At 45.8% G+C, this 14,553-nt stretch overlaps 1 protein-coding gene across 1 annotated transcript in view; it reads left to right on the top strand.

Annotated features, from left to right (window-relative positions):
- Positions 1-14,553, top strand: part of PTPRG (protein tyrosine phosphatase receptor type G) — a 654,052-nt gene that overhangs the window by 592,982 nt on the left and 46,517 nt on the right. The window contains 1 exon segment of the mRNA XM_032458153.1: positions 5,366-5,457. Coding sequence (XP_032314044.1) covers positions 5,366-5,457 — 92 coding nt within the window.

The following is a 14,553-nucleotide window of genomic DNA, read 5'->3' as shown; positions in this document are numbered from 1 at the left end:
TGTCTCTTTCTTGCTCCCCTCTGGGAGTGTTCAGTGAACGGGCGATGTAACTCTGCCTTGGTACTTTCTTCATGGGGGTGGGTTTCAGATTTAACTGAAGCGGTTTTCAAATTTGTTCATGTGGCAGGATGCTCAGAATTCAGGACGTCAGAGCATCATGAACTGCTTAGTATTGAAGTTCATATTGACAACTTCAATTCCTTCATGGAAACTAAAATTTATTCTGCTGACAGACAAGCAGAGCAGTCCACAAAGGTGGCCTGAAAGGTCGTTTTAAGGAGGAAAAACGTACATCTGAGAAATCAGGCTTTTTTTTTCTGTGCTCTGAGAAGACTTTCATTCAGTGCAGTGGCAGCACACTGGGCCCCAGCTGAGAGGATTCCATCCCATTTCTGAGAATTTAGATTCTAACAGAAAACAAAACAGAATACCTTTCATTTTTTTATTCAAGTACATACAACACGGTTTTTCTTTCTGCTTCTTAGATGAGCACATTAACATCCTTGAATTCTTAATACCATGTTGTTGAGGACCCTTTAAATTCTGGAGTTTTCTCTGGGCATTTTTAAGGTGGCTGCCATTCAGGATGGTTTGATTTCTTGGGGGCTGTCTGAGTGAGACCACTGGAAATTCTTGGGAACTGTTTTTCTCTGGCAGGGGTCCCTCACCAGAGACTGTCACACAGAAGCTCGCGGCAGGGCGTGGGGGGGGTCTTTCCAGAACACCCGGGCCTGTGCCCACCCCTGGACCTGCTCAGCTGGCATCACCAGCCGTGGGCCTCATCCAGCGCGGGGATTTTAAAAGCTGCCCAAGCCAAGGAGGAGACAGGTGCTGGCAGGTGATAAACACCATTTGATTGAAACTTCAGTCGTATGTAGGGTGTGTGTGTTTAAGAGAGAGAGAGAGAGAGATTGGGGAGCTGACTGTCTGACTTCAGGAACCTCTGAAGCTAAGATGGACCTAAATACCTAAACTGGGAACCTCAAAGTGTCAGGAAAATACACCCTGAAACGTAGATGAGGAGAAGTAAAAGATAACTAATTTGGAGTATCACAAAGCCAGTCAGGGTCAGTGGAGAAAAAAATAAAATCTGTTTTGAGTCCTTAAAGCAGATACATGGGGTTTGGGGGGGGGGCAGCGAAGAAGGAAAGAAAGAAAGGAAGGCAGAAGAGGTGAAAACAAAGTTCATGATAGGAAGCCATTGGACCATAATTTGTACTTACAAACTTGTAAAGGTGTTTTTTTATTCCAAACATGATCCACTTCATTGCTTCCCCTTTTCAAGGTCCTGGCATAAACAAATGCTCACTCTGAAGAGGTAATTTCAGAAAACGGCCCTTGATGAGCCTAGAATCTGTTTCACTCAGGGAGGGATCTGACAGTCAGGAACCTGCAGGCGGGTTGGACCCAGACAGAACACCAAAAATGCGTGCCTGGTGATGCAGCCCGGCATTTTCAGAAACTTTATCTCCATTTTCCTGAGCTCAGACTTCAAGGCAACACTGCCTCTCCGAACACATCACAGTGGAGACATTTAGAGGCATTTACACTTGCGTTTTCTTTTCCTCTTCTCCAAAATCACTGCCTTTGCTTTTTTATTCCTGGACCCTGCTGAAGGTCAAGGGGAAAAAAAAAAAAAAAACTCTCGAGACATCTCTGAAATGAGTAAGTAAAATAAAATGTCCTGTGATCCGCCTCTGCACCAGGCGCTTCAAGTATTAAACCCACAGTGTAGAAAGTGCACACAAGAGGGCTTGTCTCAGTGTGGTCAGCGGTGGTGGAAAGGTGACAACAGCCTCGCACCTAGATGAGTCCCTCGTCCAAAGTAGACCCCCAGTCAGTAGTTAAAGGGATAATAAATTAAATACCTGACAACATAGTGCATCCATGAAGTGGAAGGTGAAGCAGACATTAATGTGAAGGTGACAGTTCTTATTTGTTATCACGGAGATACGTACAGGATGATCTCATCTTGTTAGAAACAAAGGGAAACTGTCTTCGGCCGTCAGCGTTTGGGTGAGCTCACAGCGGTAGCCCCTGCCAGGGCTCCTCGCTCCACTCTTGCTGCTCTGAGCTCCACACACCACACACAGCAGCTGAAACGAGCGCTTCACGGCGATACACGGTGAGGCTGTTCAGGTCGGCGGATTAAAGCCCTCAGTTGGCTCTCCATTGCTCGCAGACGCCCATGGAGCTTATGTCCTCAGGTCTGGCATGACCTGGCTCTGGATCCACCTCTTTCCCGGCTCTTAAGTCTGGCTTCCTGCAACATGTCAACTGACTCTGCTCTAAGGCTGTTTCACCAGCTCCTTGATCTGTCTAGAATAGTCTTCTCAGACACCCTCCTGTGGCTGGTCCTCCTCACTCGGTTCTCAGCCCTGAGGCTGCCTCGTCAGGGGGGTCCCTGCCTTCACCTCCTGCATCAGTTATCAGCGCCTCCTGTTTTATTTTCTTCATAGCTCTAGATTATTTACTATTACTTGTTCACTTGTTTGTTGTTGATTTCCCCAAGAGAACATAAGTGCCCTTAGGGCAGAGACCTGGTCAGTCTTGTTTATCATTCTGCCCCCAGCCCTTCATTGTTGGTGGTCAGGAAATAGTCAGTCAGTGAAGAAAAGTGAGGAAGGATATACCCAAAAGTATTAATAGTGATGATTACCAAGAGAAAGATAGGGGTAATTTTAATTGATTTTTTCCTTTTTACTCATTTGTATTTCCTAGTTTTTTTGCAAAGATCGTGGATTACATCCACACATAATTCTTTCTAAATGGCTTAATTAAATGCTTGGCCAGCCTTAAAGGAAGTGTTTTGAAGGCTTCCAGGCAATTGTAGAGAATGTGTTATCTGCACGCTCCTTGCTGTGCAGTGGGTGCCAAATAAATGTCTGCTAGGTGTATTGAAACCTTTAAGGGAAGGTGTTTCCCCCAAAGTCCCATGGTCAGGTGCCCACCCGAGTCCCGTGTGGGAGGAGAGGCCACGTGACCTGCATCAAGGTGCAGGGGGAGGGAGCTGTGAGCCCCAGGGTTCTGACCTGCATCCCCAGTGCCACGCTCTTCTCTGGCAATCCCAGAGTCATTTTGCTCCAGGGAAAGTCCATCATCAAACAGCAGCGCGTGGGGCACGGGACAGTGATTTTACGTGGGTTTGACGCCTCTCGCTCCTCATGTAACTAAGAGACCAGTGAACTGTCGGCCTCTCTTCTTCCAGAAAAAGAATCTACCACATCCAGGTCACCTGACTTAACAGTACCTTGGCCAATACTGGTTCTTTTTAGTAATGCCTTGTATTTTAAATATTCAGTAGGTAGGGTAATCATGGTCTTAAAAATAGAATAGTTATTTCTTTGTTGTTGTGGGGCATCTTTTTTTGCGCCCCTTTTTTTTTTTCCTTCTTCATTTCGTTAAAGTCTGACCTGGTCAGTTGCATGCCGTTTGTTTCACTGTCGAACGTGCCTCTTTGGGTTGCAGTTACCTCGCTGGTCTAATACCTTGACAAAGGCAGATTTCCCTTAGCTGTGACGCTGGGCAGGTAGGGTTCAAGCCAGTTGGGAAAGTCCAGATCCTGATGTTACATTCTGGAAATTATGCAAATTGGGGGCAGGGGCGTCGGCTGAGGAATCCCAAGAATAGAACATTTGATGACCAGCTTAGAAACCGAAAGGAGCTATTACATCAGACATCAAAATCATGGATTGTTTTTTTTTTTTTAACGTGGATTTCCGTTATTTTACATTCAGTAGAAGATCCTGTTGCCACCAGAGCCCTAAAATACTTTGTGCATTTCATATCCACATAGCTTAAGTCAGACTGACTGACTGACTGCTCGATCCACATTTAGGAACAGGCAGCTAGACAATGAGTGATGAAAACTTGTATTATTTATACAAATGCCAAGCAGTATCAGAGGAAAAAAAATCATTGTTCAGTGCCCTGCAAGAGCAGTCCCATGAGACATGTGCCAGGAGCGGAAGCGATTTGTGTTCAGGACCCCCTCATGGTACGGAGCAGCCATGCCAATCGCGTCTAGAGCGGTGCCCGGTGTACAGTTGGTTGGAGCTGCTTTCCACCTGAGCACAGGCACCGCTGGAAGGGAAACACTTACCACTGTGACACTCGATTGGTTACAGCAGCTCCATGTAAAGCTGAGGGGGAATGATCTGGGTGACTTGGAGCCCTCCTCCCTCCCACCGAGATCCCCTGCGCTCTCTAGAGTTCCATGATTTTTCCAACCCCTCTGCCCCCCTCCTAGAAACGCGGTACACCCAGCAGGATCATCCCAGGGTGCTCTCGAGCAGATGAGCAAAGACGGCTCTGAGGAGAAGTTGACTTACTCCAGTGGGTGGAATCAGGCCCCCCAAAGAAGCGAGGCTGGAATGTATAAATGGGGCTCCGTGGGAGACGCCAGGGGAGCGGGCTGGATCCCAGGAGCACTGAGCACCAGGAGGATGCCGCCTGCCTGGCTGAAAGACCCAGCAGCGGGGCCGGCTATTGTGAAGCCCCTCCGCCAGATGAACAGGGACCCTGCTCTGGTCACAATAGCCATTCATGCTGAGCAGCCTCATTAAATATTCAGCCGGCGCTTCCGGCAGCTCATTAGGGCCGCACTGAGCAGTGACGTGGCTGCGGGAAAGCCGAGGGCCGGCCAGCATCAGTAGGAGAGGCTGAGTGAGCTGCCGATGGCTCTTCTGTTCACTGCCTGTCCTGTGATGACCAGTGTGTGCTCCCTGCTTTGTCTGAAGTCCAGGTAAAAACGAAACAGGCCCCCACACAAGCCGATGACCCTGGAGGGCGTCGGGTCCTCGTCTCCAGTGCTGTCTGGCCAGGGCCTCGGGTGTTGAGTGCTTGCCCCTGGAAGCCTTCTGACCCCCTGCAGGAGCCGTCTGGGGTTCCGGGGACCTTGGCTAAGCACTGACAACGTGGTGCTGTTGTGTGTCTGGGCTGGTGGGGGACGCCTTTGAGGGGGTTCGAGGTGTGGTTTGAACTTGGTGCTGGGAGCTTAGAATAGCAAATTCTTCTGTGAAGCAGGTCGAATTTAGGAACACTGTGGGATAATCCTAGCAGTTTACTCAGTCCGTGCCAAGTTTTCCTGTGTCTGAGTGGCTCGTTAACTAAGCCTTTCCCCTTTCACTCTCAGGGTGGGCAGAGTGTAACGCAAGGTGGCTCATCTCCAGCTCCTTGGGGTTCTGCCCATACGCTGCATATTGTCTTGCTTGTGTCTTGTTACTTGCCCGTGGGTTTGCACTCAGTGCTGCGTGAAATTTAAAGCTGGGACAGTCTGTGAAAGAACTGAAAGATGATGAACTCAGACGGAGCGTATTTATTTCTCTGCTCTCACCGTTGGCGTGTTTTTCTCTTTCCTGCACAGAAAATGTTTTCAGACAGCTCATTTCTACGTGGAAGATAGCAGTTCACCTCGGGTGGTCCCCAATGAAAGTATTCCTATCATTCCAATTCCGGGTAAGTCAGACCCCGCCCCTGTTTCCACTGGGCTAACTGTCTGTCCCTTTTGTCCTCAGTGCTATGTGACAGCCGTGACAAAATATTGTTTTTACAGCCTTTTAAAGCTGGCCCGGTCTGAGGGAGCCTTAACTAAGGGTAGCTGAATGAAATCTGTGACCCTTTACACGTCTGCCACGTAATGAAATCATCTTTCAGAGGAGCAAATACCTGAGTTCTTGCAGGATAGAGTCACACGCAGGGAAGGGAAGGAACAGTAGAAAAAAGGGGAAAACTTGGTGTTTTTGCAATCCACTTGGACTGAATGTTCTCATAGGCAGCTTGTGCTTGCTTTTTAAAAAATTGCAATTTGCAATCCTTTTTTTTTGTAAAGTTTTTTTTCCCAAGATTCAAGATACTCTGAAAATACTTGCCTCGGTGCTGGAAGCGTTGGTTCTTAGGCTGTTTGCGTGGAGGTCCAGGGCGAGGGCCCTGGGCTTGGTATTTCCGTTGTGTTTGGTACAGACACTCAGTCCCGGCCGGGGCGGGGGTGGGGGTGCTGGTGGCGCACACTGGTAGCTGGCGAACGTCATAGACGTGAGAAGTTCAGTAGTGGGTTCGCTGTGCTGGGAAGCATGAGGGGTTTGAAGATGGCTCCCACCATTTTTATGTGGCGTCCCCTTCCTTTTTTCCAGACTCGAACATTCATCCTCTGGGTCGCATTATGTACTTGCAAATACCTGTCTTCAGGTATCTCACACACCCATCCTCTGGATGTTACTCTGCTGTAAACAGAGGCACTCCTTTTATTAAGCGCGGTCCCCCATTGCACTTGCCTACCTCATTCTCCGGAATGGCTTTCTTCATCATCTAAGGCACCTTATTATTTTACTTGCTTCTTTGGGGTCTCCCCCCAAGTAGAGTGAGAGCTTCCTAAAGGCAAGTGGTTAGAATAACACCTAGCACATAGTAGGCATTCTTTAAGTCTCGGAACAAATGAAAGAGTGAATGAATGAATGCATGGAATGAATGTCAGCAAATCTTCCTTAAGGTTCTTAAAAGGCCACAGCTGTGAAGCCTAGAGGTGCAGTCGTTCTCTGAGTACCAAGGAGTGCTTCTGTTGTTTGCAAACCTTCTCCAGGTGCGGTTATGGTGGGGGGCTTAATCGGCCCTTTATGCCTGTATATGTTAAGTCATAAGACACGGCTGGACTTAGCCACGATCTCTCCATTCTGGTCCGCTGTCCCACAGAAACAAGAGGGGTAGCAGAAAAGTCTCTGGCCAAGTACCCTACCGGTGCTCATTTTGTGGCAGCCGAACAGTTCCCACACAGATGGGCCAGGTTTGGGGGTACCTTTGTTCTTGTCTGCTAACCCCCGCCCTTGCTGCTCAGTAAAGGAAACTGCACTCTTGCCTTTGAGAGGAGGCAGATAGGAATCAGTCCTCCATCTACACGGGGTAAGTTTTGTTGACTTTCCCAGATGTGGGCAGCAGCGTGTACGTAATCACTCTCCTCTTGCATCCCCTACAATTTGTGTTGACCTCTGGAAAATGCCTGCGAGCCACTCTCCTCTGAATTGATTCCACTGATAGACGGCTGTTGAGTAGCGGGGCAGTTGAAATCCATTTCAAAAGGTTAAATGGTGAGACGCTTCTGGGTCTGTCTTTTAGTTTTTAGGGGTTTTTTTCCCCACTGGATTAGGAATTGGAAAACCTAGGACCTCGCCCTGCTTCCACCATGAAACCTTTGGTCAGTGCCTTGGCCTCTCTGAGCCTTAGTTTCCAGAATCTGAAAAGTTAGCAGGGTGTCTGCCCTACTTGTAAGTGAGGCGGGGTTAACAATCCCATGAGACAGTACACGTAAAAGCACTTTGGAAACCATAACATAAGCCAAAGTGTTAGCTGTGGAAACTTTCCTTCCCAAACCATGATACTGTTCATCCCAGCAGCCAAGCAGAGCATTTGCACGGTTCCCAGGTTCAGACTGTCCCGAACACCAAACCACATCCACTGGATGCAGCGGCCTCACGTGCTTTTTGGCCTGGGCTTCAGGACTTTGAGTTCCCCAGAATCCTCGGACAGTGCCATCAACCATGCCTGCCTTGCCACACCTCTGAGAAGGTGTCTTAGAGCAGAAACGCTTTTGCGTGTTTCCTGCCTCAGTTCCCAGCAGCCTATTTAATCACCAAGTTTAACACTCACAACCCAAAGGCATTTCCTTAAGTGTGAGTTTCTCCTGATTCTTACCCACTGGCGGTATCATTACATGGAAGGAAGATGTCTTCACGTTCTCCACTGATGGAGGAAGCCATGGTGTCCCGTTGTCCCTCACCTGGCGTAACAGATGCATCCTTGACGAGTTGTAACACATTAGTAAACGTGAGTTACTTTACACACTGCTTTAATGCAGTGTGGTGTTAAAGGACTTATCCTGCTGAAACCCAACGTGAAACTATTTTTCCACGGTGTTCGCAGGTTTTTGTAGACAGCGCAGCCTTAACTGAGGGCGCGCGCCTAGACCCAAAACTTCCTTCACTTAACTGGGAAGAAGGACTCGCCATGGCCTTTCTTTAAAAATCTTACAACTTGATCACAGTTTCTTAGTTGTCTTAAACAAAACTACATAGTCCTGTTTACCAGTTCCATTGGTGAAATATTTTGTAATTTCGCTTTAACAATCCGTGATTGTATTTATCCTGAAGACTTCTTCCAGCTACTGCCGTATAACGATATGTCTTGCGTAAGAAAAGTCAATCTAATTTTTTTAGAAATCGTGATTTTTTTTTTTTTTTTTTTTTTTTTTTTTTTACTTTCCTATAATGGAATCCGCCTTGGGATCATTTTGAGTGATTCACCTTAGGAATTACCTAATTGTTTTTATTTCTAAAGCTAGTAGGATATTCATAGAGCTCATATGGAATACTTTCTCTGCCCACTAGATCTCACTTGTAGTTTATCTGTGTTTGAAACCTAACAAACAAGACTGCTGGGCCCCAGATATATCAGCTTATTTTCTCACTTGAACCCCTCATTTGGTATCACTGATTATTTTTTTAAAAGCTATTTTCAGACAACAACTAGTAAACTGAACCATTATACGGATTTAAAATGGGGGCAACAGGGTGAGATTAAAAATTCAGGTACCAGACTGTTGTACAGCAGGGCTCCTGGGTCATCACTGTAAAATGTGTAGGACACTCTGATCCTAGAACTGATTTTACACTTTACCTTTTTCAGAAAACCTCATCACCACCACCTAATATTTATTGAGCATTTATTGATCAAAACTGCATGCTTTATGTTAATTTTCACTACAGTTTAAGCAAACAGATGCAGTCAACATCCCCATTTCACAGATGAAGAAACTGCGGCTCAGAGAGACATCATTTAATTTGCCTGAGGTTACAGGGATAAATGGTGGAGCCAGCACTGGAATTCCCTTGTGTGACTTCAAAGCACAAATGCTTAGAAATGGCTGTGCCCCCTCTTGGCACGCTGCTCTGACAGTGCTGATCTCTCAAGGCTTCAGCCTCCTCATTTGGATTTTGTTTCATTAAATTAAGGCATTTTCAAATACATGTGAATATTCTCTTTAATTTTTTCTGTTGTTGTTCTGTATCTGTTCCTTCTTTGATCAGCGCTGATGGCTTGCTTTTCCATCAAATGCTCCTTCATCCTCCTGGAGAGAGTTTCATCATTCTTCTGTTGAAGCTTCCTCCATATCAAAAACATCTCTCCTCTTACCTTTGTTTTCTAGTCATTTTAATTCTCTTCCTTCCTAAGAAAAAGACTCAACCTACCCGTACCTCCAGTCCCTGTGCAAAAAAGTATGTCTGTGTGATTTAAATGGCTTGGGGAGCAATTCACAAACATGTTGAATGTTGAATAGATTTAGATACTAAATCAGCAACTTTTGGGTGATTCTGCCGTGGCCTTAATTCACAAGTAAACAGCTCTGGTCTTGAAAGCATCAGTGGAATCAGTGAGTTACACCAACTTTTAAAAAATGTTATAAAATAGGCCAACGGTTAAGGAAGGCTTTGCAGACCTTTTAATACCCATCTCTTGGAGACAGCAGTTGATAGGAATTTTTGAGGAATTCTGAGTTAGCAGTTCTACTAATGCTGACTTGGAATGTAGGAATTTACAGTCTTCGGTGTGTTCCGGGTTAGTTGGCCAAAACAGTCTTGTACGACTGAAGACCTCTTTTTCCTGGTCTCACCTACATTTACGTAAAACGTGGACACGCCAAAGCCAGTATGGTGGCTGAGTGTAGTTAGCCGCATGGAAATGCTCGTCACGCGAGAGTACCATCCAGCAGGAGAGAGGTGCTCTTGAGGTCACGTTCCAAGCTCTAGAGAAATGACATCAAGTCTTTTATTAGGTAAATTTTGAATTGTGGTACCTGCTCCACGTATGACGTACGATGTGTGGAAAAAGTGAGGGGATTTTCTTCCAGATGAGTCAAATCGTGACTTCCGTTGGAGAATGAAAGGGTCTTTGACTCTTTTAATATTTTCCACTGATGATTTTTCCTTCATCAAATGTTCCATGGTTACTGGTCTCCTATTGTTAACTCTGATAAAGGATAATTGAATGCAGTAATGTAGCTGTCAGTCCCCCTATAAGCTTTCCATCTTCTAAGATGTTGAAGTGGTCACAGATTTCTGTCCTTCAAGATTTGTATTATTCTTAACATCTACAAGTACTTTGAAAAATCTAGGAGTTCCTTCTTGGGGATATTCTTTTGAAAGCGCAAGCTTGCATTGTATTTCCGCTACAATTATTAGAGAAGCATTACATACAATATGTCATCTGCGAATTATATTTGCTGTATTGTATTAGTTATTCTTTCAGACTTTCATTGTATATAGCTTTTTAAAATCAGAACTCAGCTCATGAAATTAGCCTGTGTGCAGAGCATGATGAAGGGGCTTTTCCAAGTGTGCGTATTGTCGCACACAAATGTCCTTATAAATGCTTGTCTCTGGAAATTAGAAGATCTAACTTTCTAATAAGAGCATTACAAAACAGAATGTTGCCGCTAACCAGTAGCTTGGAAATCCAGAAATTATTCATGCCTTCCCAGCAGTTAAAATACATCTTAATAATTTGAAGGTCACTGGCTTCAGCAGGGTGCCAGCATATAAAGGGGTTTTAAACATGCAGTTTAAAACCCTTGGGATTAAACCAACCTATTTGGCATATTTTATTTATATAGAGATTATCTCCAAAGGAGATTCATTGGTCTTTTGACGATAATGAAGCCCTTTCTTTATTGACTTCATTGTCTCATAAATGAAAAGAGATTTCTTTTTATGGCAGGAAATAAAATGTTCCAATCTCCACAACACTCTTTGCATCCAAAGAGTCTGATTGAGACAAAGATCTCTTTGTCCTGTCCTAACTCAGGAACTAAAATCTGGATAATCTTTTATTTCCTACGTGCATTACCTTCCTAAGTCAACACAGGTATTATCAAGCCCAGAGAGAGGCCTGAACTTGGCCTCTGCGAGGCCGAAGGGACAGACAAAAAAGGAGACTGAGTTCCCAACACTGAGGTCTGTCCACTAGAGGGGCGGTTAGCAGTCCCCGGTAACGGCCCTGTCATGGGATTTGGGGTTAGAGGTTAGGTCTGAGCACAAGTACTGTGCTGGGGTTTTATATGTTCTCCCTGCCCTCAGATAGATTTGGTTGGGATTTGGGATGGGGTTGAGGGAACCGCTAAGGTTTAAATGAACTTTACAGAGCTTGGTTGCAGTAAGTGATGTAAGGCCCTCTGGAATCTTGAAACAGTAATTACATACGTACCCACACACCGCCAGAGTAAGCAAGCAGGGATATGCTCATAAACAGACCTTAAGCCAGTCAACCCCACAGCGAAGCATGTCGGCAGGATGGTAAATACTATGACAACTTTATTTACCCGCCATCATCAAGGTGACCAGAACACCAGTGTGGATTTTCCAAATAACTGAAGCTTACCCTTAAAGTCAGAGCGATTTGCTTCAGCCCTTTTTTTGTTGTTGTTGGGAAGTTTCTTTTAAATGTATTATCCGGTTCTCTGCCCTCTCTACGCACGTATGTTCAATTTAAGGTCTAGAGAGGTCATACGAAGTGGAAAAAGCCAGCTTTGGGGTCAGCCTGGCCCCACCACTTGACAGGAGACCCTCGCCAAGTTCTTTGGTTCTCTTAGCCACAGTTTCTCCATCCATAAAATGGGGGTAATGACAGCCCCTGAATCATAGGGTCATGGATGTAAAGCCATTAGCCCCTCATAGTAAACCACAGTTTTATGCACTTACTAGACGCCACGCACTCTTATAAGCATTTGTGTTGTCTAGTGTGCTCTGCATAATGGTCTAGGAAGTAGGTAGTTACTACTCCCGTTTTAGAGACGAGGAAGGGGAATCACAGAGAGGCGAAGTTGTAACACCAGGTGGACTGGCTCTGGCTTTTTCCACTCACACCGCTGCCTCTGGGTGCCTGCTGCACAGGAGGCACTCTGTCAGTGGTGGCTGATAAGAACAGCTACACAGTTCTGAGTAACAGGCAAAAGACCCTACCACCCAGCAGTGCGCTGGGCTGGGCTCTCCAGCGCTCCCTGTGGTTGATGTGCAGGGACAGCCCCCGGTGCTGGGTTTTTTGGGGGGTTTTTTTTTGTTTTTTTTTTTTTTTGAATATCAAAGCAACCATTGCAGACACGGAAGCTTAAGTTTTTCCCTATTTATTTATCTGTTGTTCCTTAAGATGAAGAGGGGGCGGGGGAGGGGTGTAGCTCAAGTGGTAGAGCGCATGCTTAGCATACATGAGGTCCTGGGTTCAAGCCCCAGGACCTCCATTAAAATAAATAAAAACCTAATCACCTCCCCCCACAAAAAAAAAAAAAAGAAGAAGAAGAAGATGAAGGGGTAGTAAATTCATGATACGTGAGGAGGTGAGAAGCAGAGACCACAGCCTGGGTGATGTCCCCCAATGGCCCTGAAGATTCAAGTACAGCAGAGATGTAACCACAGATTTCAGAAGCAACTTTTCTTTATATTCACTTGCATTTTTCTTCAGTTCCTGCAGTTTTGCATTTGAGGTCAACGTTACCCAGCTCTTTGCCTCCTTGGAATCTCTCACTTCCATACTCTCTTCTCCGTAGGGGTTCACCCTCTTCCGATGCTCTGCTTTTCGTACCTGCAAACCAGAGACTAACTGTGGGCTTCATCAGAAATGGTCCATAAGGGTGTTTTGTTGTGGACTGACCCAAAGAAAAGACCTCTTCCATGCCGAATTTAATTCCAGCCACAAAAGGCTAAAATCCTGGAACAAAGTGTAAATACTGTGATTTAATAAAAAGTCCACTTCTCAGTGCTGATCCTCAACTGACTGTATCAGACACACTTATAGTGGAGTGATTTAGTGATAACAGTAGTTGTCGCATTTTTGCCCACTTTAAACCTTTGGTATCTGAAAACTCTCTAAGTGAAAATATTGGCACAAAATGATAAAGTTAAGAGTTTATCAGATTCACCTAGATACTCTCATTCCTTGGTTTTCCTTAAAACTGTGCTTTGAGAAGGAAGACAGTGTGTCCCAGTGCATCGGGGCACCAGGCTTTGAGCTTCATACACCAGGGTTCAGATCTGAGCTCTGCCCCTTAGTAACTGTGTCCCGGTAGACAACTTGCCTCAGTTTCCTTACGTGCACTGTGATGATAACAGTGTCCTCTTCACCTGGTTCTGGTGAAGATGAACATAGGAAAAGCATTTAGCCCAGTCTCTGGCAGCAAGTGAAAGCTTAACAAATGGTGGCTTTCTTCTTATTTCTGTCGACCCTACCATTAGACCATTTCATCGTAACATCACAGTCTAGCATCCAACCTGTCGTCAGTGAAAACATCTGTACTTTGATTCCAGCGCATCTTTTCTTGATGCATCTCCCCCATCACCGCTGTGTCAGGGACATTTATTTCCACCCAAGTCATCGCACCCATCCCTCTGACACGTCTTCACCATGTACTTACAGACCGTTCTTGCCATCACTTAACGTTCCTCGTAACAAATGCTGCCCTCGGGCAGACACCATCTCCCTGATCTCTGGCTGAGTCCTAGGTGCTCAGGTAAACACGTCACCCCGTGGCTCCGGTTCCCTGTTCTCTCTGACCCCGATGCCCCTGTTCTCTCCCAGTCGGAGCGCTCTTGACCTCTTCGGTGGCCCGCCTTCCTCTGCCATACACCAGGCTGCAGTGAACCTTTCTCAGCTTGTGTTCTCAACTGTAAGATGAGAATGAAAATAGTACCTATCTCCTAGGGCTGTTGGGAGGCCTGAGTGCAGGTTAATGCATGTCAGAGGCCCAGGAGGGCCTGGACCTAGTCAGTGCTGCTGGAGTCTCTCCGTTTGTTCATGAAATGCAGGCGGATGCAGGTGGAAATGACATCTTCCAGATGAGTGTCCTCGTACCACACAGGGTCTCTCCAGATAAAAATTGAGCAGATCAGGTCTATGATGCTGTTAGCATTGCTTGGCCTTCTGCTAGTTACATAATTTTATAATTATCTGGCTCCTGTTGAGAGAAATGTAATAGAAAAACTATGTGAGAGGGAAACTAGAGGACTTCTGATGAGCCATAGCCTTGTATTCATCTTAATATTGAGGGAAAAAGATTTACGACCCCTCAGTTTCATTTATCTTGATTGAAAGACATGTATTATCTAGGTAGCTGATGGGAGCGTGTGTGTGTGTGTGTCTGACAGTCTGGTAGTTTTATGGCATTATTGGTGGTGCCTGGAAACCCAGAGGGATGTGGTTAGACTTCCTTGGATAAAGAAGCAAACTGGAGAGACCAGAGAGTCGTGTATTTCCATGATTATCATCCTGAACTCTGGGGTTCTGCTGCATCCAGCCTTTGGGGGAGCAGGCCAGCCGACTTCTGGGCACGTGTGGCATTCGCTTGGATAGAGCAGTTGAACACTTTGCAGGGAAAAAACAATAAAGCATTAACCCCAAAGCATTTTTTTAATGACTTGAGGTGGGCTGTGACCTTTGAAACACTGTGGTCGGTACCTTGCAGAGTGAAATGACTCTAAAGCTGACGTGTTTTTTCTTATTTTGAACTAGAGTCCGCATGCT

This window comes from Camelus ferus, chromosome 17, assembly GCF_009834535.1.
Source record: "Camelus ferus isolate YT-003-E chromosome 17, BCGSAC_Cfer_1.0, whole genome shotgun sequence".
NCBI classification, from domain to species: Eukaryota; Metazoa; Chordata; class Mammalia; order Artiodactyla; family Camelidae; genus Camelus; species Camelus ferus.
The sequence above is the reverse complement of the archived record's forward strand: the minus strand, read 5'-3'. Positions and strand labels throughout refer to the sequence as shown.